At 46.6% G+C, this 19,251-nt stretch overlaps 1 protein-coding gene across 1 annotated transcript; it reads right to left on the reverse strand.

The window, feature by feature from the left end:
- Positions 1–15,714: 15,714 nt before the first annotated feature.
- Positions 15,715–18,799, reverse strand: LOC109197350 (zinc finger BED domain-containing protein 1-like). Its single transcript, XM_019352324.2, has 3 exons — positions 17,720–18,799; positions 16,676–17,304; positions 15,715–16,586 (listed from the first exon to the last, which is right to left on the reverse strand). The coding sequence occupies exons 1-3, from the start codon at positions 18,471–18,473 to the stop codon at positions 16,194–16,196; spliced, it is 1,776 nt and encodes a 591-aa protein (XP_019207869.2). The 5' UTR covers positions 18,474–18,799; the 3' UTR covers positions 15,715–16,193.
- Between the last annotated feature and the right edge of the window lie 452 nt (positions 18,800–19,251).

Consider the following 19,251-nt stretch of genomic DNA (forward strand, 5'->3'; position numbering starts at 1 on the left):
CGCTTAATGCCATTGACTGTAGAAAAGTCCAGCAAATGTCCAGCTGGGATAACCACATTTACTGAGGGCCTTCTTGAGTCTGTGGGGATGGTGTTTGCTTTATGTTGTAGCGTCCTGATGACACCCAGTTTGTGGATGATGAGAGTCAAACCTTAAATACTGATCCATGTGCATTGGTTTATGGTACATATCAGCTTTTAACTGTCCCCCACTACTGATTGAAATCTCACAGTCTAAGAAGGCTAACCTGCCACTTTCATATCCTCCCTGGTGAATTTAATGTGTTGGTCCACCGAGTTAATGTGATCCGTGAATTGTTATTAGAATTAGATTTGATTTTGATTAGATTTGATTTTCACCCAGGTGTAATCCACATACCTGAACTTGACTTGGTGGTGTTCCAGGGTAGGATAACAAAGCCCTCATTTCCACTTCTCCCAAGTACAAATGGCACACCCATGTGTCTGCCTGTAGTACTGACCCTTGTATGTGAAATAGGTGGAATTAAGACACAGTTCCAAAAGCAAACACACTTGGTCAGTGCTGAGAGTAATCCTGTTGCTGAGGTTGTCGTCATCCTGTAATCTCTTAGATTAGATTAGATAAAACTTTATTAATCCCTCGGGTGGGTTCCTCTGGGAAATTCGGTTTCCAATAGCACAACACCGACAGAAGTTACAGAATGTGAGCAGAATACTATATATACACATATATAAATACAGAGACATATATAAATAAAATATACAAAAGGGATAAATAGAATATAGAATAAGAATACAAGGGAATTGCACATTTCAAGTATTGAAGTCTATTGCACCATTGGCTATTAACAAAAAGTATTGCACAAAAAGTATTACACAGTGAAGTGAAAAGGCACTACAGCTTAGTTGTTACCCCCTCCTTTGTCCTCCTGTTTCCCTCCCTCTCCCCTCCAGAGAGGAGTTAAACAGTTTGATGGCGTGTGGGACAAAGGAGTTTTTAAGTCTGTTGGTTCTTGTTTTTGGGAGAAGCAACCTGTCACTTAACAGACTCCTCTGGTTGTTTATGGCCGTGTGCAGAGGATGCCCAGCATTGTCCATAATGCCCAGCAATTTTTTAGTGTCCTTTTCTCTGCCACTGTCACCAGAGTGTCCAGATTCATGCCGACCACAGAGCCAGCCTTCCTGATCAGTTTTTCCAGCCTGTATGAGTCCTTCTTTACTGTGCTGCTCCCCCAGCACACCAAAGCATAGAAAAGTACTCCAGCAACCACTGACTGGTAAAACATCCTCAGGAGCTTCCTTTTTATACAGGTGCTCTGTGTTGCATGACCAGTCCAGTTTGTTGTCCACCCACAGCCCAAGGTACTTGTACTTGTTGACCACCTCCACCTCCTCTTCCTCTATCTGAACCTCCAGTGGACCTGCTCTGGACCTCCCGAAGTCCACAACCAGTTCCTTGGTCTTTGAGGTGTTGAGTTGCAGGTGGTTTGTGTGACTCCATGTGACGAAGTTCCTCACCAGACTTCTGTACTCCTCTTCCTGATTATCCCAGATACACCCCATGATGGCTGTGTCGTCTGCAAACTTCTGAATATGGCATAATTCAGAGTTGTAGCAGAAGTCAGAGGTGTACAGGGTGAAGAGAAGAGGGGACAGCACAGTTCCCTGTGGTGCTCCTGTGCTGCTGACCACAGTGTCAGACATGATGTAGTGTCAGACTGTAGTAAAGGTGACGGTGGGGGGGTTGTGGGCTGGTCAAACCTGTTGAAGAAGTTGTTGAGTTCGTTTGCCTTCTCCACAGTCCCCCCCACTGTGCTGTTCTTGGTGTTGTGGCCTGTGATGGTTTTCACACCATTCCAGACCTCCCTCATATTGTTCCTCTCCAACTTCTGCTCCACCTTCCTCCTGTAGGTGTCCTTTGCTTCCCTCAGGCAGCGTTTCACCTCCCGCTGTGCTGCTTTCATCTCCTCCTTCACTTTGCTCCTGAAAGCCTTCTTCTTCATGTTGAGGACAGCTTTGACTTCCTGTGTTACCCACGGTTTGTTATTAGGATAACACCGTACCGTCTTAGCAGGGGCGACCATGTCCACACAAAAGTTGAGATGGTCTGTCAGACAGTGTGTCGCCCCCTCTATGTCCTCATCATGTGGGCTCAGAAAGACATCCCAGTCTGTGGTGTCATAGCAGTCTCTCAGAGTATCCTCCTTTTCTGGGGTCCATCTCCTGATGGAGGGTGTTGTAACAGGCTGCCTTTGGATGAGGGGTGTGTATTGTGGCTGTAGGTAAACCAGGTTGTGGTCTGACTTCCCTAGTGGGGGGAGGGGGGCAGCTCTGTATGCATCTCTCACATTAGCATACAGTAGGTCAGTTGTCCTGTTGCTCTGTGTGGGACAATTCACAAACTGGTGAAAAGCAGCCAGAGTAGAATCCAGTGTGGCATGATTAAAGTCTCCAGATATAATAATGAAAGCCTCGGGGTGTTGTGTCTGCAGTCTTGCTGTAACTGTGTGTATTTTCTCACAGGCAGCTGCTGCGTTGGCCCTTGGAGGGATATAAACATACATCACATGACTGAACTCTCGAGGTAGATAGTATGGCCGCAAACTAACAGCTAGCAGTTCCAGGTCCGGACGGCATACCGATACTTTAACGGAGACATGTCCAGGGTTGCAGTATCTGTTGTTAACGTAGACAATGAGTCCCCCACCTCTGCTTTTTCCGCTGGCCTATGTGTCCCTATCGGCTCTTACAGATGTGAAACCGCATAGGTCTACGTTAGCCTGTGGCATTAGCTCGGTTAGCCACGTCTCTGTGAAGATAAACAAACTGCACTCATGGCATAGTCGGTGGTTGTTCAGAGCACACAGTTCATCCATTTTATTCTGTAGCGAGTTCACGTTGCCCATTATCACTGTCGGGATTGATGGTTTGAATCGCCTCCGGTGATCCGCTTTCCTCGCTCCAGCCTTGCAGCCTCTGTAGCTCCTCTTTATCTCAGCCGGGATGTTGTGTCGCATGCCGGTCTGTGCCTTTGTTCTTAGTGCCAGCAGCTTCGCTCTCGAATAGATGAAGAGCTGGTTCCAGAAGTTTTAAAAAGTGCATTATCCATCTCGTATCGCTATATCTAAGAGGTAGAAGTAGAGTAGCTAGAGGAAGGGGAAATAAAGTTTGAAAGCCTAATCTGTCATGGTCCTGGGTCGCTGACCCAGCGCTTTGTGTTTCTATTATTAGTTTCTAGTTTATTCTGTTTTGTATTTGTTCTTTGTGTCTCCATCATCCCTACCTGTGTCTTCCCTCTGTGCTCTGTTCGGGTCCCCGAGTTTTGTTTGTAAAACAGTCTGCGTGTTTCCTGTTTTACTTTGTAGATTTGTGTCTCGTTATGTTCATTAGTTCCAGCTGTGTCCCCTCCTGTTTACCATTTCCTAATTACCTGGTGTGTGTATTTATACTGTGTGTCTGCCTGTGCTCCTCGTCGCGTCGTCTGTGTTTCTCTGTGAACCTTCCGTGTATTCAACATCATTCCGTGTTTCTCTGTGTCTCTCTGCTCCTCGCTCCATGTCCTCCTTTTTGTATTAGTTTTCCCAGTTTAGGTTTTTGTTCGGTCCTGCCCACACCTTGGGTTTTGTGCACTGTAAATAAACCCACTTGCATCTCCGCCACTGTCTGCTTTTGGATCCTCCTTTCTCACCTCTACACGACTACCAGCCGAGTCGTGACAGTACGACGCGACCACAAGATGGATCCAGCGGACTCCCCTTCTGCCTCAGAGGGAAAGTACCCTGCACAGCTGTGGGATTATTGCCGGCGCATAATTCACGCCGTGGATAACTACAAGAGGCTTCCAGAGGTAGTGTTTTTTGACAACTTCTTGTCATCCCCTACCTTCACCATAACCTTTCTGGACATTAAAGGATTAAAACAAGTAGTAACAGCTCTGAGAACCAGTTTGTGTTTTGAACTGTTTGGCATGGGCGGCCCAGGGCAGGAAGATTCAGCTGCCCTTCTGGAGGCACTCGCCGCTTGGTGTTCTCGGCGTCAGCAGCATTTTTCACCGAGGTTTGTGTCTAAATCACTCGATCCACCTTTAAAGAAGAAAAGCTACCCTCGCCGTCATCACCCAGCCACACCTCCTCTCACTCCTGTGGTATTGACGGGAGCGGTTGACGTTCCCACCCCGCAGCAGGAGCAGCCGCAACGGAGTTCTACCTCCTTCCCTTCAGGCAACCCCGCTTCCTCTTCCACAAGGAAGCAACAATCGCGCCGTTGGCGCATCATCCCACCACCAGAGTTTGGGACTACAGTGCGCCCGGCTGTGGTGTGTGTGCAGGACACTGATCGAGTTGCTTCTGACTTTGGGACTTTGTACTCAGGGGCTGAGTGTTTTGTGATGGGGGACAGTTCTCCTAGTGATTTCCCTACTTCACCTGCTCCACTTCTGTCAGTGCAACCTGTTCAGCCACACATTCAGTCAGCTACTCAGCTATCCTCACCACTAGAGTCACTACAACCCATATTTCAGTCCATGGCTCAGTCAGTAGCTCAGTTAATGGCTCAGTCACAGTCTTCACTCGCCCCTCTTCAAGAGGCTGTGCCTACACTGCCCATTTTGGACTGTTTTCCGAGCGCTCACTCTAAGCAGAGAGACAAACTTGTTCCTCAAAAGCTGGCAGCATTAGAGACTATTGCTCACTCCAGGGCTTCCCCAGAGGCTGAGTCGCAACCCTCGGCGAACTCTGGACCCCTGGAGGCCAAGACGCCAGCTACGGACTGCATGCGGCTGTCACTGCCTGAGCGGGGTCAGTGCTCTGTGCAGCTGCAGTGCTCATCATGTGTGCCAGAGGCATCCGTGCCTACTGGTTTTGAACCTGCTTTCGCTGGGGGGGACCGTGGACCCCATCCAGCCTTCATCATCAGCAGCAGCTTCCGCTGAGGGGGCTCAGGAACCGCTTCAGCCTGCTGCTTTCGCTGGGGGGACCGAGGAGCCCGTCCAGTCTTCACCGTCATCAGCAGCTCCCGCTGAAGGGTCTCAGGAACTGCTTCAGCCTGCTGCTTTCGCTGGGGGGACTGAGGAGCCCATCCAGCTATCACCATCGCCTGCAGCGCCTCCGTCTCCGGCTCTCACACCGTCGCCTGCAGCACCTCCGTCTCCGGCTCCCACGCCGCCGCCTGCAGCGCCTCCGGCTCCGGCTCCCACGCCGCCGCCTGCAGCGCCACCACCTGCGGCTTCCATGCGCCGCCTGCAGCATCTTTGTCTCCGGCTTCCACGCCACCGCCTGCAGTGACATTCTCGTCTGGTCCAGCTTCAGAGCCTTCAGCCTCGCCTGGTCCAGCTTCAGTCGCGTCTTCGCCCTCGCCGGCAGCATCAGCTTCATCATCCCCATCCTCGCCTGCCGCAGCAGCTTCATCATCCTCATCCTCACCTGCCGCAGCAGCTTCATCATCCTCATCGTCGCCTGCCGCAGCAGCTTCAGCTTCGCCTGGCCCGGCCTCTGCTTCAGCTTCAGCTTCGCCTGGCCCGGCCTCTGCATCAGCTTCATCATCCTTATCGTCGCCTGCTGCATCAGCTTCAGCTTCAGCTTCGCCTGGCCCGGCCTCTGCATCAGCTTCAGCTTCGCCTGGCCCGGCCTCTGCTTCAGCTTCATCATCCTTATCGTCGCCTGCTGCATCAGCTTCAGCTTCAGCTTCGCCTGGCCCGGCCTCTGCATCAGCTTCAGCTTCGCCTGGCCCGGCCTCTGCTTCAGCTTCATCATCCTTATCGTCGCCTGCTGCATCAGCTTCAGCTTCGCCTGGCCCGGCCTCTGCATCAGCTTCAGCTTCGCCTGGCCCGGTCTCTGCATCAGCTTCAGCTTCGCCTGGCCCAGCCTCTGCATCAGCTTCAGCTTCGCCTTTGCCTGGTCCAGCCTCCGTGTCTTCTTCCTCGCCTGGTCCAGCCTCCGTGTCTTCTTCCTCGCCTGGTCCAGCCTCGCCTGGTCCAGCCTCCGTGTCTTCTTCCTCGCCTGGTCCAGCCTCCGTGTCTTCTTCCTCGCCTGGTCCAGCCTCCGTGTCTTCTTCCTCACCTGGTCCAGCCTCCGTGTCTTCTTCCTCGCCTGGTCCAGCCTCATCATCATTAGCCTCATCCACGCCTGCAGCGTGCTCATCATCATCATCCTCATCCACATCTGCAACGTCAGCATCAGCTTCATTGGCTTCCGCAGCTGCCACGCTGCCGCCCAGTCCTGCCTCGCCTGGTCTGGCCTCAGCTACGCCTGGTCCAGCCTCAGCTACGCCTGGTCCACCCTCAGCTTCAGCGTCGCCTGGTCCGGCCTCATCATCCGCTTCGGCTCCGTCTGGTCCGGCCTCTGCTTCATCTTCGTCAGCTTCGTCTGGTCCAGCCTCTGTTTCAGCTTCGTCTAGTCCAGCCTCCGCCTCGCCTGGTGCTGCGGGGCCACGCAGCCTTCAGGTCCCCAACTTCCGCCTCAGCATCGTCGGTCATCGGCCAGGCCGCTTGTTGGGATCGTCGCCACTGTGGACAACCTCCTGAACGCCGCCACTGCCTTCCGCGTGGCCGGCCTCCGGACTTGCTTGGCCGCCGCCGCTGCCGCGCACACGGTCGGACCCCAGAACTGTTTCTATGCCGTTGCCATCCGCACGGTCGGCCCCCAGAACTGTTTCGACGCCACCGCCTTCTGCGTGGCCGGCCTCCAGACTTCTATCACTGCCACTGCCTTCTTCACGGCCGTCCACCTGAACTTTGTTTTGGACTCTGCTCCCCTATGTTTGTTAGGGACATTTTGTTTGGGACTCTGAGGCCTCTGTTTTGGTCCTGGTCCGGACCCTCCATCCTGGGCCTCCCACCACCCGCCCGGGCTTGGTGGTTCATTTGTGTTCTGGGGCTGTCGGGGGCCAGCCCTTAGGGGAGGGGTACTGTCATGGTCCTGGGTCGCTGACCCAGCGCTTTGTGTTTCTATTATTAGTTTCTAGTTTATTCTGTTTTGTATTTGTTCTTTGTGTCTCCATCATCCCTACCTGTGTCTTCCCTCTGTGCTCTGTTCGGGTCCCCGAGTTTTGTTTGTAAAACAGTCTGCGTGTTTCCTGTTTTACTTTGTAGATTTGTGTCTCGTTATGTTCATTAGTTCCAGCTGTGTCCCCTCCTGTTTACCATTTCCTAATTACCTGGTGTGTGTATTTATACTGTGTGTCTGCCTGTGCTCCTCGTCGCGTCGTCTGTGTTTCTCTGTGAACCTTCCGTGTATTCAACATCATTCCGTGTTTCTCTGTGTCTCGCTGCTCCTCGCTCCATGTCCTCCTTTTTGTATTAGTTTTCCCAGTTTAGGTTTTTGTTCGGTCCTGCCCACACCTTGGGTTTTGTGCACTGTAAATAAACCCACTTGCATCTCCGCCACTGTCTGCTTTTGGATCCTCCTTTCTCACCTCCACACGACTACCAGCCGAGTCGTGACATAATCTAAAAAAAGTTAAAAGTTAAGAAAAGGTGCGGTGTTGCAGAGCTACTTGGAAAGGCTGCCGTCACTCCAGCGCCATCTGCAAGTCTTATGAACTACCTCCAACACTTCAGTGACTGGAACGCGAGTGAAGAGAGATGTAACCACGTACGAGACCATTGTTTCATCTGCCTCCATAATGACATCTCTCACCTTCTCAACAAAATCCAAAGTGTTCTGGGTGTGGTGGTCAGAGCAGCCTACCAAAGGGTTGAGGATCGAAGATGTTATAGGTGACCAAATTGATCATACAGACAATTGGTCTTAAAGGTGCACTCTTTTTACAGACTTGGTGTAGATTTCCCTGGGTATATAGCCTGTGGTATGAGGTCCAGTCAGTAGCATTGTCTTGTTCTAACTGCTTCAGGCAATCCATCACCCTCTTCATGTAACCTCTTCCTGGGTCTCGTTTCAGGGGCTCATATGGCCACCCAAAACACATTGCACCTGACGCCTACGGCGGCTCCCACGGGTGGTGGGCCTAAAGGAGGATGGGCCCATGGCTGCAGGGCCTGGCTGCAGGGCAGGGCCCCAGTATCCCTATTCCGGGCAGGGTAAACTGTTCACTCAATGTTCTATTCATAGTCGTCTGATTCCTCACCCAGGACCAGTTTGCCATGGGTGACCCTGACAGGGGGCAAAAGCCCACAGACAACATACCCCTTGGGATCCCCGGGACACACAAATAATGGTGGTTCGCGAAAGGGTCTTCAGATCTCATTCACTGTATTGTAGGAGCGTGAAAAAAATGTGTTAGGTGATACAGTAGCTTCTTATAATGTGCAAACTACTTTTAAACATTTTTAAATTAATATTTTCTTGGATTTAGTCCAAAAGGGTCCAAAGTTTTGTTGTTTAGTTTTATTTCTGTTCTCTTTTCTAAAATAACATAAAGAAATTGACCCCAGCAGGATGTTAAAACACAAAGGCTGATGAGTGATGCTGGACACTGGCAGTGATTGTATGGAAACTGCCCAGTGGAGGTTATTATTTATTCAGGTGTGGAACTCAGGAGAAAGACAAACAGTAATTGTATGAGATACTGAACACTCCCTATGTAAATAAAAGATGATCATAAAATTTTACACAAGACAGTCTGTTGTGTGTGCTCCAGTTCCTTATTGGCTGGATTTCAACAGGGGCCACTAATGATGCAGTCCTCTGTGAATATTCTTTTTAAATATGGTGATTTTAATATACACGTCTGCTGTATGAATGACCCATTGGTTAAAGATTTTCTTGCACTGACTGACTCTTTTAATCTTACTCAGTGGGTAAATGAACCAACCCATGTTAAAGGCCATACCCTTGATTTGGTCTTTTCATATGGCGTGGACATGTGCATCAAGGACATTAGAAATGCTGGTTTCTCTGACCACTCCCCGGTCATCTTTGATGTTGATCTAGGTAATACCGAATTGCACCTTGAGGCCCTTCTTTGCCCTATGCGCACAGTTAATGCTGATACTGTGGCGAATTTTTCTGCTTCTTTTTTGAATTCTGCATTCACTACGTTAGATTGTTTTACCCCTCATATAGTTGAGAATTTTGCCAACACCCTGTTAACCACATGTTCCTCTATCCTCGACATTGTTGCACCTATTATTGAAGCGCCCCAGAACTTATTCACAATGTTGGTTAAGCGACTCTGTTCGCGCCCTACGACGTGTGTGTTGGCGTGATGAGAGGAGGTGGAGGAAAGATAAACTCCAGGCATCCTATGATATTCTACGTACCAGCCGCTCGAAGTTTCAAATTGCTGCCAAAATGGCCAAAGCAGCTTTTCTATCAAAAATTATCTCAACCAATGGTCACAATCCTCGAATTCTATTTAAAATTTTTAATTCTGTGGTCAACCCCTGCCCTATTATGCCACTGCCGTGCTCCCCAGTTCTTTGTGAACAATTTTTAAATCACTTTTTAGATAAAGTCTCATCTCTTAAATCCTCACTTCCTTTAATGACAGGCCCTGCGTTTATCCCTGACTGTTCGTCTGCTTTCCATCAGTTTGAACCCGTGTCACTTCCTACTCTTAAGCGTTTAGTTGAACAACTGAACAATACTAATCCCATATATGATATTCTCCCATCTCGCATAGTTAAGGACTGCTTCAGTGTAATTGGACCCAGTATATTGTCGCTATTGAATTCTTTCTTACTCTCCGGCTGTGTCCCGTCAGCCTTTAAACATGCTATAGTTCAACCTGTTCTTAAAAAAAGGAACCTTGATTATAATGATTATGCGAACTACAGGCCGATCTCCAAGCTTCCGTTCCTGGCCAAAATCCTTGAGAAGATAGTTTTGCTGCAACTCCAGGCATACCTGGATGAGAATAACATTAATGATAAATTCCAATCGGCCTTCAAACCACATCATAGCACTGAGACGGTGCTGCTTCGAGTCCTTAATGACCTTCTACTAATGGCTGATAATGGACGCTCCGCGGTCCTAGTGCTATTGGATTTATCTTCGGCATTCGACATGGTTGATCATAACATCTTATTAGCGAGGCTTGAGCATACTGTAGGCATCAAAGGTTCTGCCTTGGATTGGTTTAAATCATACCTCTCCAATCGGCTTTCCTCGGTCAACCTGGGCACTTGCTTTTCCTATGCTGCACCTGTCTGCTGTGGTGTTCCACAAGGATCTGTGTTAGGCCCTACCCTGTTCTCACTGTACATGCTTCCTCTAAGTGCAATCTTCGAGAAATACCACATCTCTTTCCATTGCTATGCTGACGACATTCAGATTTGCTTTGAGCTGAATGATGACCTTGCTTTGTCCTTGAATTGTTTTCGAGAGTCCATGTGCGAGGTCAAGGAATGGCTCCTAGCAAATACTCTTATCCTTAATGATAAGAAAACTGAAATTGTGGTCTTTGGCAGTAACGTTCCTCGTGGCCAACTTCGTGATGCTTTTGGTTTTCTTACTAGCTCCTTTTCTGACACTGCTAGGAATCTGGGCGTGTTACTTGACAGCTCGTTTAAACTTGATAAACAAGTGTCTGCTGTTGTTAGATCCAGTTTTTACCAACTCCGCCTTATTTCTAAGGTTAGGCAGTATATCCCGCATAAAGACCTGGAAAAGCTCATCCATGCCTTTGTGACCTCGAGGCTGGACTACTGCAACTCACTCTATTTTGGTCTCCATTCTGCCCTCCTTCATAGATTGCCGACAGTCCAAAATGCTGCAGCACGCATTCTAACCAAAACTAGGAAGTTTGCCCACATCACTCCCGTCCTAGCCGATTTGCACTGGCTGCCTGTGAAATACCGTATCCAATTTAAAATTTTGCTGCTTACTTTTAAAATCACTAACAATACAGCACCGAGCTACCTTAAGGAACTCCTTAACTCATATGTTCCTGCCAGGGCTCTGAGATCATCTACTCAGTTACTATTGGTGCAGCCTAGATCTCGGCTGAAGTCTAGAGGTGACCGGGCGTTTGCCCTGGCTGCACCAGAGTTGTGGAACAACCTTCCGATTGGGATCCGGGCGTCTGATTCTATTCAATCTTTTAAATCACGGCTCAAAACGTATTTGTTTAATCTTGCCTTTTCTACCTGTTAATGCTTGCAGTTGTTGCATAGATTTATTCTTTTAAATTTCCTACTCATTCTTTGACTGGTGTTTTATTATGCTTTTATTTGTGCTGTGTATGTTATATTACCATTGTGTATTTGTGGCATTTTCCTGTGAACATAATCTCACACTTTTATTAAGGCCTTATAATACTTGTGTTATTTCCTTGCTCTTTGTTAAGCACTTTGGTATACCGTTGGTTTTTAAATGTGCTCTATAAATAAAGATTGTTGTTGATTGTTGTTGTAGATGTGAATTAAACTGAAGAGTGAAAATAAGTATGTGCTTCTCAACAAAAATGCCCACATATGGGTTTTCACAAATATATAGTATCACTAATAGCATTTGTAGCATGAATAGCATGATCATTCCTGTCCTTTGGGTGGCTCTGTCACTTGGTGTTCGCTCTCTCTGCAGTAGAGTATTACTTCCTGTTCCTGTTCGAACACACTGGTGTTTTTTAATAGCTTATCTGCTTAGAAATTTAATTACAAACTTTGAGATAACTTCTTATTTCATAGTATAATCTTCACGTGCTTCATCTGAAGCACACTCTGTGTACTCACTCGCTAATTTATAACCAAAGTATTCACTCACTGTGTCTGTCTAAGCTAGCTGTTTCGCTAGCTTAGCTTAACTTAACTTATAGCCAAGCTAGCTGTTTCGCTAGCTTAGCTTAACTTAACTTATAGCCGACTCGCTAGCAGCATGGCCTCTTCACCTGTCCCCCCTGCACTTTCCTCCTCATTGTGTCAGATATTTAGTTACTCCTCCTTGTAATAAATGTAGCCTATTTGCAGCTCTGGAGGCCAGGATCACTGAATTGAAGACTCGGCTTCACACCCTTGAAAAACCTATAGAGATTGAAAATGTGACGTCATTCAGGGGTAAAACCGCAAAGGATTCTGGGAACTGGTGGCAAGAAGTACTAGCGCACGCAGGCTTTCAATTGAAATCAGTTACACAGCGATAAAAAGAAACACAAAAAATGGCAAGAAGCTGTTGTATTATTAACTGCAATAGCTGGTCGCATGACAGCCACGGGAAGCCGACGGGTAAAGAGATCGGTTTTTATCAGATTACGTCGTGGAAGAGGAATTGTTTAAGCCATGTTTCCGAAGTAACAAAGAGCCGACGGATGGCCTGAATATACCAAATATAACGTCCCAGAACACTCCAGCTCACATGTTAGTCTGCTCCAAGCATTCCCACAAAGGTCAGTGTTTTGTAGTAGTTAATGCGTCATTTTTCATAACATAATTGGTGATATAGGTTACAAGCAAGTCTGGCGCTGAACAGAAATTGTCGCACTATGCTCCTTTGTTTATTGTGCATAAATAGTGAATTGTCCTGACAGAATATTGCGTTTCGCTTCTGTTATTACCATGGTACATTGACAAAAACATATACTTTTATTCACAGGATAAAACAGTTTTTTTGTATCACTAATTGCCCAGTACGATTACAGCATACAATATTATTGTCACTGCTACATTTCTGTAATGCGTACTAGAAATTATTTCTACTACTAATTAATTACCGTTGAGCTCAAAGGTCCTATTAATAAACGGTTAACGAATGTGTATTTATGAAGACGATTTGTGAGACTGGTAAACTTACCTTTGTTCGTACGATGGTCTTTCGTTCTACACGGTGCATTTCAAGGTCCTGTACCCATCCGTCGGTAAACTGTACCTGGGCTTGTTGCAGTGACCTGAAGTTACTAAACTTCATGAGTGTATGCACTCACTCCAAAAACTATATAATTATAAATCTGAGAGTGGTGAAAGTTGGGCAGCACGCTGACGTCTTTTGTCCACTCTGTGTGCTCGTAAGGGTCTAACCCTTTCACTCCTTTGATTTTTTCCTCGTACCTTTTCTTTGCCTTTTCATTGAGTGTGTCTTTGTACGGACCGGCATTGTTCTCCTTCGTTTTGTACATTCCTTTTTTGGTGAGGAAAGAAAAACCAAGAAGGTACTGGAACCGGAGAATAAACGTTTTGCGGTGCTGCAAATGCTTGCATTTGATGCGGTACTTGGATTGTTTTGCCACCAGTTACCGGCATGCAATGCGCGAAAGTCACGTGGTCTGTCAATCTCTAATTGGAACAATGTGGTTTTCGTCCTGGTCGTGGAACACTGGACCAGCTCTTTATCCTCTCAAGGATACTTGAGGGTGCATGGGAGTTTGCCCAACCAGTCTACATGTGTTTTGTGGACTTGGAGAAGACTTTTGATCGTGTCTCTCAGAGTGTCCTGTAGGGGGTGCTCTGGGAGTATGGGGTGTTTGGCCCATTGCTATGGGCCATTCGATCCCTATACAACAGCTGCAAGAGCATGGTTCGCATAGCCAGCAATAAGTCGGACACTTTCCTAGTGGGCGATGGCAGGGCTGCCCTTTGTCACCGATTCTGTTCAGAATTTTTATGGACAGAATTCATAGGTGCAGCCAAGTGGCAGAAGGCTTTTATTTGGGTGGTCTCAGAATCTCATCTCTGCTTTTCTCGGATGATGTGGTCCTGTTGGCTTCATCGGCTGATGGCCTCCAGCTCGCACTGGAATGGTTCGCAGCCAAATGTGAAGCGGTGGGAATGAGAATCAGCACCTCCAAATCTGAGGCCATGGTCCTCAGCCAGAAAAGGGTGGACTGATCAGGGACAAGTTCCCGCCCCAAGTGGAGGAGTTTAAGTATCTCGGTGTATTGTTCATGAGTGACGGTAGAAGGGAGCATGAGATCAACAGACAGATTGGTGCTGCGGCTGCAGTGATGCGGACGCTGTGCCGGTCCATTATGGTGAAGAGAGAGCTGAGTGTAAAAGGGTGGCTGGCCTCTCCCTTAGAGATAGGGTGAGAAGTTCAGCCATCTGGGAGGAGCTCAGAGTAGAGCCGCTGCTCCTCCACATCAAGAGGAGCCAGTTGAGGTGGTTCAGGCATCTGACAAGGATCCCTCCTGGGCGCCTCCTGGGTGAGGTGTTCCGGGCATGTCCCACTGGGAGGAGGTCCCGGAGCAGATCCAGGACATGCTGGAGATATTATATCTCTTGACTGGCCTGGGAATGCCTTGGTGGAATGCATTGCGCCCCAGGGTGGCTGTGGCTACTATGTAGCTTGCCATCACCAGTGTGTGAATGTGTGTGTGAATGGGTGGATGTCTGGATATGTAAAGCGCTTTGGGGTCCTTAGGGACTAGTAAAGCGCTATATAAATACAGGCCATTTACCATTTACCATTTTGGTGTTCCCCCGGACAAGCTGGAGGAGGTGGCTGGCGAGAGGGAGGTTTGGGCTTCTCTGCTTAGGCTGCTGACCCCGTGACCTGGCCCTGGATAAGTGGAAGAAGAAGAAGGATGGATGGATGGATGGAATTGAACTAACAGGTTGAATAATATTGTAAATGTTTTTGACAAATTCCCCTGTCGCCTCTGTGGGCGGTCTTTATCCTTCAAGCTCAGGTTCTCTACCACAGGTCTGGGAGCTCAAGGGCCCTGCACAGTATCTTTGCTGTTCCTACAACTGTGCTCTTTTGGACAGAGATCTCAGATGTTGATCCTTGGATCTGCTGGAGCCACTCACCTAGCTTGGGGGTTACTGCACTGAGTGCTGCGATTACCACTGGGACCACTGTTACCTTCACCCTCCACATCTTCTCCAGCTCTTCTCTCAGCCCTTGGTACTTCACAAGCTTTATGTGTTCCTTCTTCCAGATGTTGCTGTCATTTGGTATTGCTACGTCTATCACTATGGCCGTCTTTCTCTGCTTGTCCACCACTACTATGTCTGGTTGGTTAGCCATCAACAGTTTGTACGTCTGTATCTGGAAGTCCCACAGGATCTCACCCTGGATGCTGGACTTGGAGCGAAACCCAGTCGAGAGTATAATTGCCCATTTTTAACGACTTTTGATTTTCCCTCTACATTTCACTTTTAAAAACCATTTACTTTGCCTTGTTTGGTATCATCCTTTTCAGCACAACCTCACGTGTCTGAATTTATAGTTATAACTTTTTCTACTTGGATTTTATGGTTTTTTTTGTCTGATTTTAGACCAATTGTGTTAATACAGTATGTCAAAATGAAAACACATTTTTTACTGTAACAACCACAAACATGTTTACTGAATCATATTTCATAACTTTAAATGCAAATATAAATTGTTAATTTTTAAATGCACAAGTTTTGCAAACAACAATGTTATTTGCAGCCATTTACCTTTTACCTTTTTTTTTATAATCTTTCAAATTATTTACATAACAATCAGCTGTTCTGCATTCATGTGCCACTCCAAGAATTTCTGTCCACTATAAAGGAGAACATCACAGCCTGATACCTGCAGGCCTGACAGCAGCCGGTCTATCATTTCTCCTGTTTTCTACCTGGAGACAGCAGTCGCATCATTGTTCTGAAACACAACACAAAACTACCCACAACACATAAAAGCAGAAAGCTTACAACACAAGTAGGGCTGAACGATTATGGAAAATAATCTAATTGCGATTTTTTGCCCCAATATTGCAATTGCGATGCGATATGCGATTATTTTTTAAGGTCTTTGTCTTCTGTAAAGACAAGCAATACATCATATAGTATGGCCAATACTATATTACATTAATTTTAAACTGTTCTTTCCTGGAAGACAGACCTCTGTTATGATGACATGAGGTGATGCATGAATTGATGACTGACATTTTTATTTAACTTCTTCAATCACAACAGTATATTTGAACATACACAATAGTTTATTTTTAGCTTACAAACATCTGAGCATAAAGTGCTGACAAGGAACCCTGGTGTAAACATTAAAATGAAAGTCAGTACAATGTGCAGATTGCAGAAATATACATAAAAAAATCAGTGGCTTTATCACACTCAGTTTTTCGACATCTGTGAACTACTAGACAGTCATTAAATTAAAAAATAATATTAAATAAATAAAACTAATAAATAAAAAATACACACATCTTACTGATCTCTGCAGTCAGTAACATTACACATAAAGTGCAAACATAATAGCAATTGTATAAACACACACACAAACACGCCTTTAAATTAAAACTGGCTGAACATCTTGATTATCTGCAGTAAGTAACAGCAACACAGCACAAACTAAAGTGCACAATGAGTATGGCTCAGCTAGCCATAATCATCCTAGCTCACAGGTTTTTTGCTAGGAAGACCAGCATATCTACTTTTGCTGGCTTTAAGGATGAGCGAGTGCAGGTCACTATATTCCTTCCAGTGCTGAACAGACGCTCTGAGGGGGCACTTGTGGCTGGCACACACAGATATTTGCGGGCCATCTTGCACAGTCGTGGAAAGTGAATGTTGTGCACCTTCCACCAGGCTAAGGGATCATCCTCTCCGTCAATGACAGGGGTCAACAGGTAACTATTCAACTCTGCCTCCACGACATCTTCAAGTGGCAGAGGCAAAGCTGAAGAGGCCGCACTGGTTTTAAAAAGACTACCAAGAGTCTTCTTTGCCTTTCCCCCAGAGGCCTGTGCACTTGGAGAATTTTGAGCAGTTTCAGTGCGAGACCTCTTCTCCTGCCAGATGGGAAGAGAGACATTAGTTTTGCAGTTAGCTTATATATAAATATTATGTGTTTGTGGAAATATAATTTTCAAGGATTTACCTGATTATGTGTACGTCTAGCCGATTCCACCATTTCTGTCTTCAGTCGGGCCTTAATGGCAGGAAGGTTGTCTGCGCTGATGTATTGCGTTTTGAACCTAGGGTCCATGAACGACGCAACATCCAAAAGCTCCTGGGTGTTGAGGTCACTATACTTGTCGTTGAGGTATGCCAGGACCTTGGTTTTAATTGATCTAGTCAGATCAGTGTCCTCAGCATCTTCAGCCAAGACTGATGTTGCCAGAAGATGGAGAACTGGCTTGAGGTAGGAGATGCTCACATACTCTTCTCCAGAAAGAGCATCAGTAAATTCGGAGAGAGGATGCAGTGCCTTATGAATGGACTCCAACACTTCAGCATCCTGCCAGGTTGGGATGAGGGAGCGTGCATGTCGGTCACCTGTTAATACCTGCGATATGGCTTTCATCTGTTCCAGCACTCTGGCAATCATTTTCTCTTTGGACCCCCATCTTGTAGGGCACTCAGTAATGAGAGAGTGCTCAGGAAGCTTAAGCTCCTTCTGTGCCTCAGTGAGTGCTGCCTTTTTCTTCCAACTGTGCGAGAAGTGCCCCACCAACTTCTTGCACAGCCCAATTGCTCTTGATACTCTACCATCTTTGATTGCATTTTCTGGAGGGAAAAAAAATAAAGTAAAAAGTAAAATTAGTGTTAGACATACAATTGCAGTTATGATGCAAGGTTTCACCATTTCTCTCTCTCTCTCTCAAATTCAAAGTTGCTTTATTAGCATGACTATGGGAACAGTGTTGCCAAAGCTATTGTTACATACATCATGACATACAAGAACATAAGACTATAAGACAAAAACAAAAAAGAAAATACATAAGAAGAGGTGGGTACATCAGTGTGGGGTTGACATAACATATCTAGAATTAACAGCAGTAAAGAACAAGATAAATAATAGTGTGGTGTGTTTGTGGGAGAGAGTGATACACAGGCTCGCGCATACATGCATGCACACGCACGCACACACTCTCTCTCTCTCGCTCTCTCTCTCTCTCTCTCTCTCACGGTAGTAACTTACCAATAGCAAGATGTAATCTGTGTCCGAAACACTGGAGCCTGGTCCATTCGTTCAGCTGTGCTGCTTTCACCATATTTGACGCGTTGTCCGTCGTTATGCAGACAAGGTTGTCTTCAGGGAGATCCCAACACGCAAGCCCCTCTCTCAGGCCAGCAGCAGTGTTTTCCCCTGTGTGGTCTTCGGGGAAGTAGGCCGTTTGTAGGCTGCGAGCTTCGAGGTGGAGGTCTTCGGTAATGTAATGCACCGTCAGATTTTGATAGGGCTCTGCTGTACGGCTTGACCACATGTCTGTTGTCGCCGCAAAAAACTCAACAGCCTTTAACTCCGCTGCAACCCTCCGCCTACATTGCATATGTAGCTCGGGTATTGCAGTCTGACTGAAATACGTGCGGGAGGGCATTCTGTACCTCTTATCCAGTGTAGTTACCAAATTATTGAACCCAGGCTTGGTCACCGTATTGACGGGCATCATGTCTTTCGCGATGCAGTGAGTTACTGCTTTGGTGATTTCCACGTGCCGTTTTGAAGTGCGTTCATATGGCGTAACACCTTCAAACAGTTCGGTCAGTGATCCTTGCCGAGTAATGTTACTAGGTTTATTCTGCACACTACTAGATTTTTTTAGCCATACATCTATCATACTCTGTTTTGTGCTGAGTCTTAAGGTGCTGGTACAAATTCGTAGTGTTTCCCCAAGATGTAGAAACTCTACCAAGACAGGTTTTACACAGTACCTGACTCTGTGCGACATCATCTCTTTTAAACCCAAAATATTCCCACACGGCTGATGTGCAGTTCCTCTTTGGTACTAGCATCCCCGCAGGCTCTGGTTCTGTTGAACCTGAGGCCATTGTGTAGGCTACAGCTTTGCTTGCTAGTTCACTCTCGGTAGACTGTTTCAAAACTTTGCTCCCCGTGTCACGTGACCAGAGTGCAGCCTCTGTGGTTAGACAATCTCGTTTGATCATATCACATGTTTTACTCGCGCATGTCACGTAAACAGAGTATAATCGCAGCCTTTGCGGTTAGAAAATTGCACTTGATCATATCGCGATATTATCGCAAATGCGATATATCGTTCAGCCCTAAACACAAGTGTTGGGTCTGTGTTTCCACAAGCCCCGCTAGTTCTAGAGACTTATTCATCATGAAGAAAACAAGACAGTCAGCGATCGATCGATTACTTGCGCAAGGGAAGCCTCGTCTGTGTCCACCACGAAAATGACCCCGACGATGGCCTCCTCTCGCTGCCTTTTATTGAGAAACAGTTCAAACAATAGATGGTGGTTGACTTAATTGGTCGACATGGTGCATTTTTCCACCGATAGGAAAGAGGTGGCTTCTTTTCCTTTCTTTACTGTTTTCGCGCTGTCCTTAGAAAACGCTTAAAACACACACACACATAAAAAACATGAAAAAGTATTTAGAAAAAAGCATGGCTTATATATATATATTATCATAACTCTGGATTTACTGGCCTGTAATTAAAATGTAAAAACTTTGAAGTCTGAACTTTCAATGTGGGCTGAAAT

The sequence above is a fragment of the Oreochromis niloticus genome, linkage group LG16 (assembly GCF_001858045.2).
Source record: "Oreochromis niloticus isolate F11D_XX linkage group LG16, O_niloticus_UMD_NMBU, whole genome shotgun sequence".
Lineage (NCBI taxonomy): Eukaryota > Metazoa > Chordata > Actinopteri > Cichliformes > Cichlidae > Oreochromis > Oreochromis niloticus.

Bases quoted from the DNA above. Each gene is read 5' to 3' on its own strand.
- LOC109197350 (XM_019352324.2), bottom strand. From the start codon at position 18,473: ATGATGTCGCACAGAGTCAGGTACTGTGTAAAACCTGTCTTGGTAGAG. The intron at 17,305-17,719 runs GTAAGTTACTAC...TTTTCCCTCCAG, and splicing joins CAGATTACATCTTGCTATTG to AAAATGCAATCAAAGATGGT. The intron at 16,587-16,675 runs GTAAATCCTTGA...CCCATCTGGCAG, and splicing joins CTAGACGTACACATAATCAG to GAGAAGAGGTCTCGCACTGA.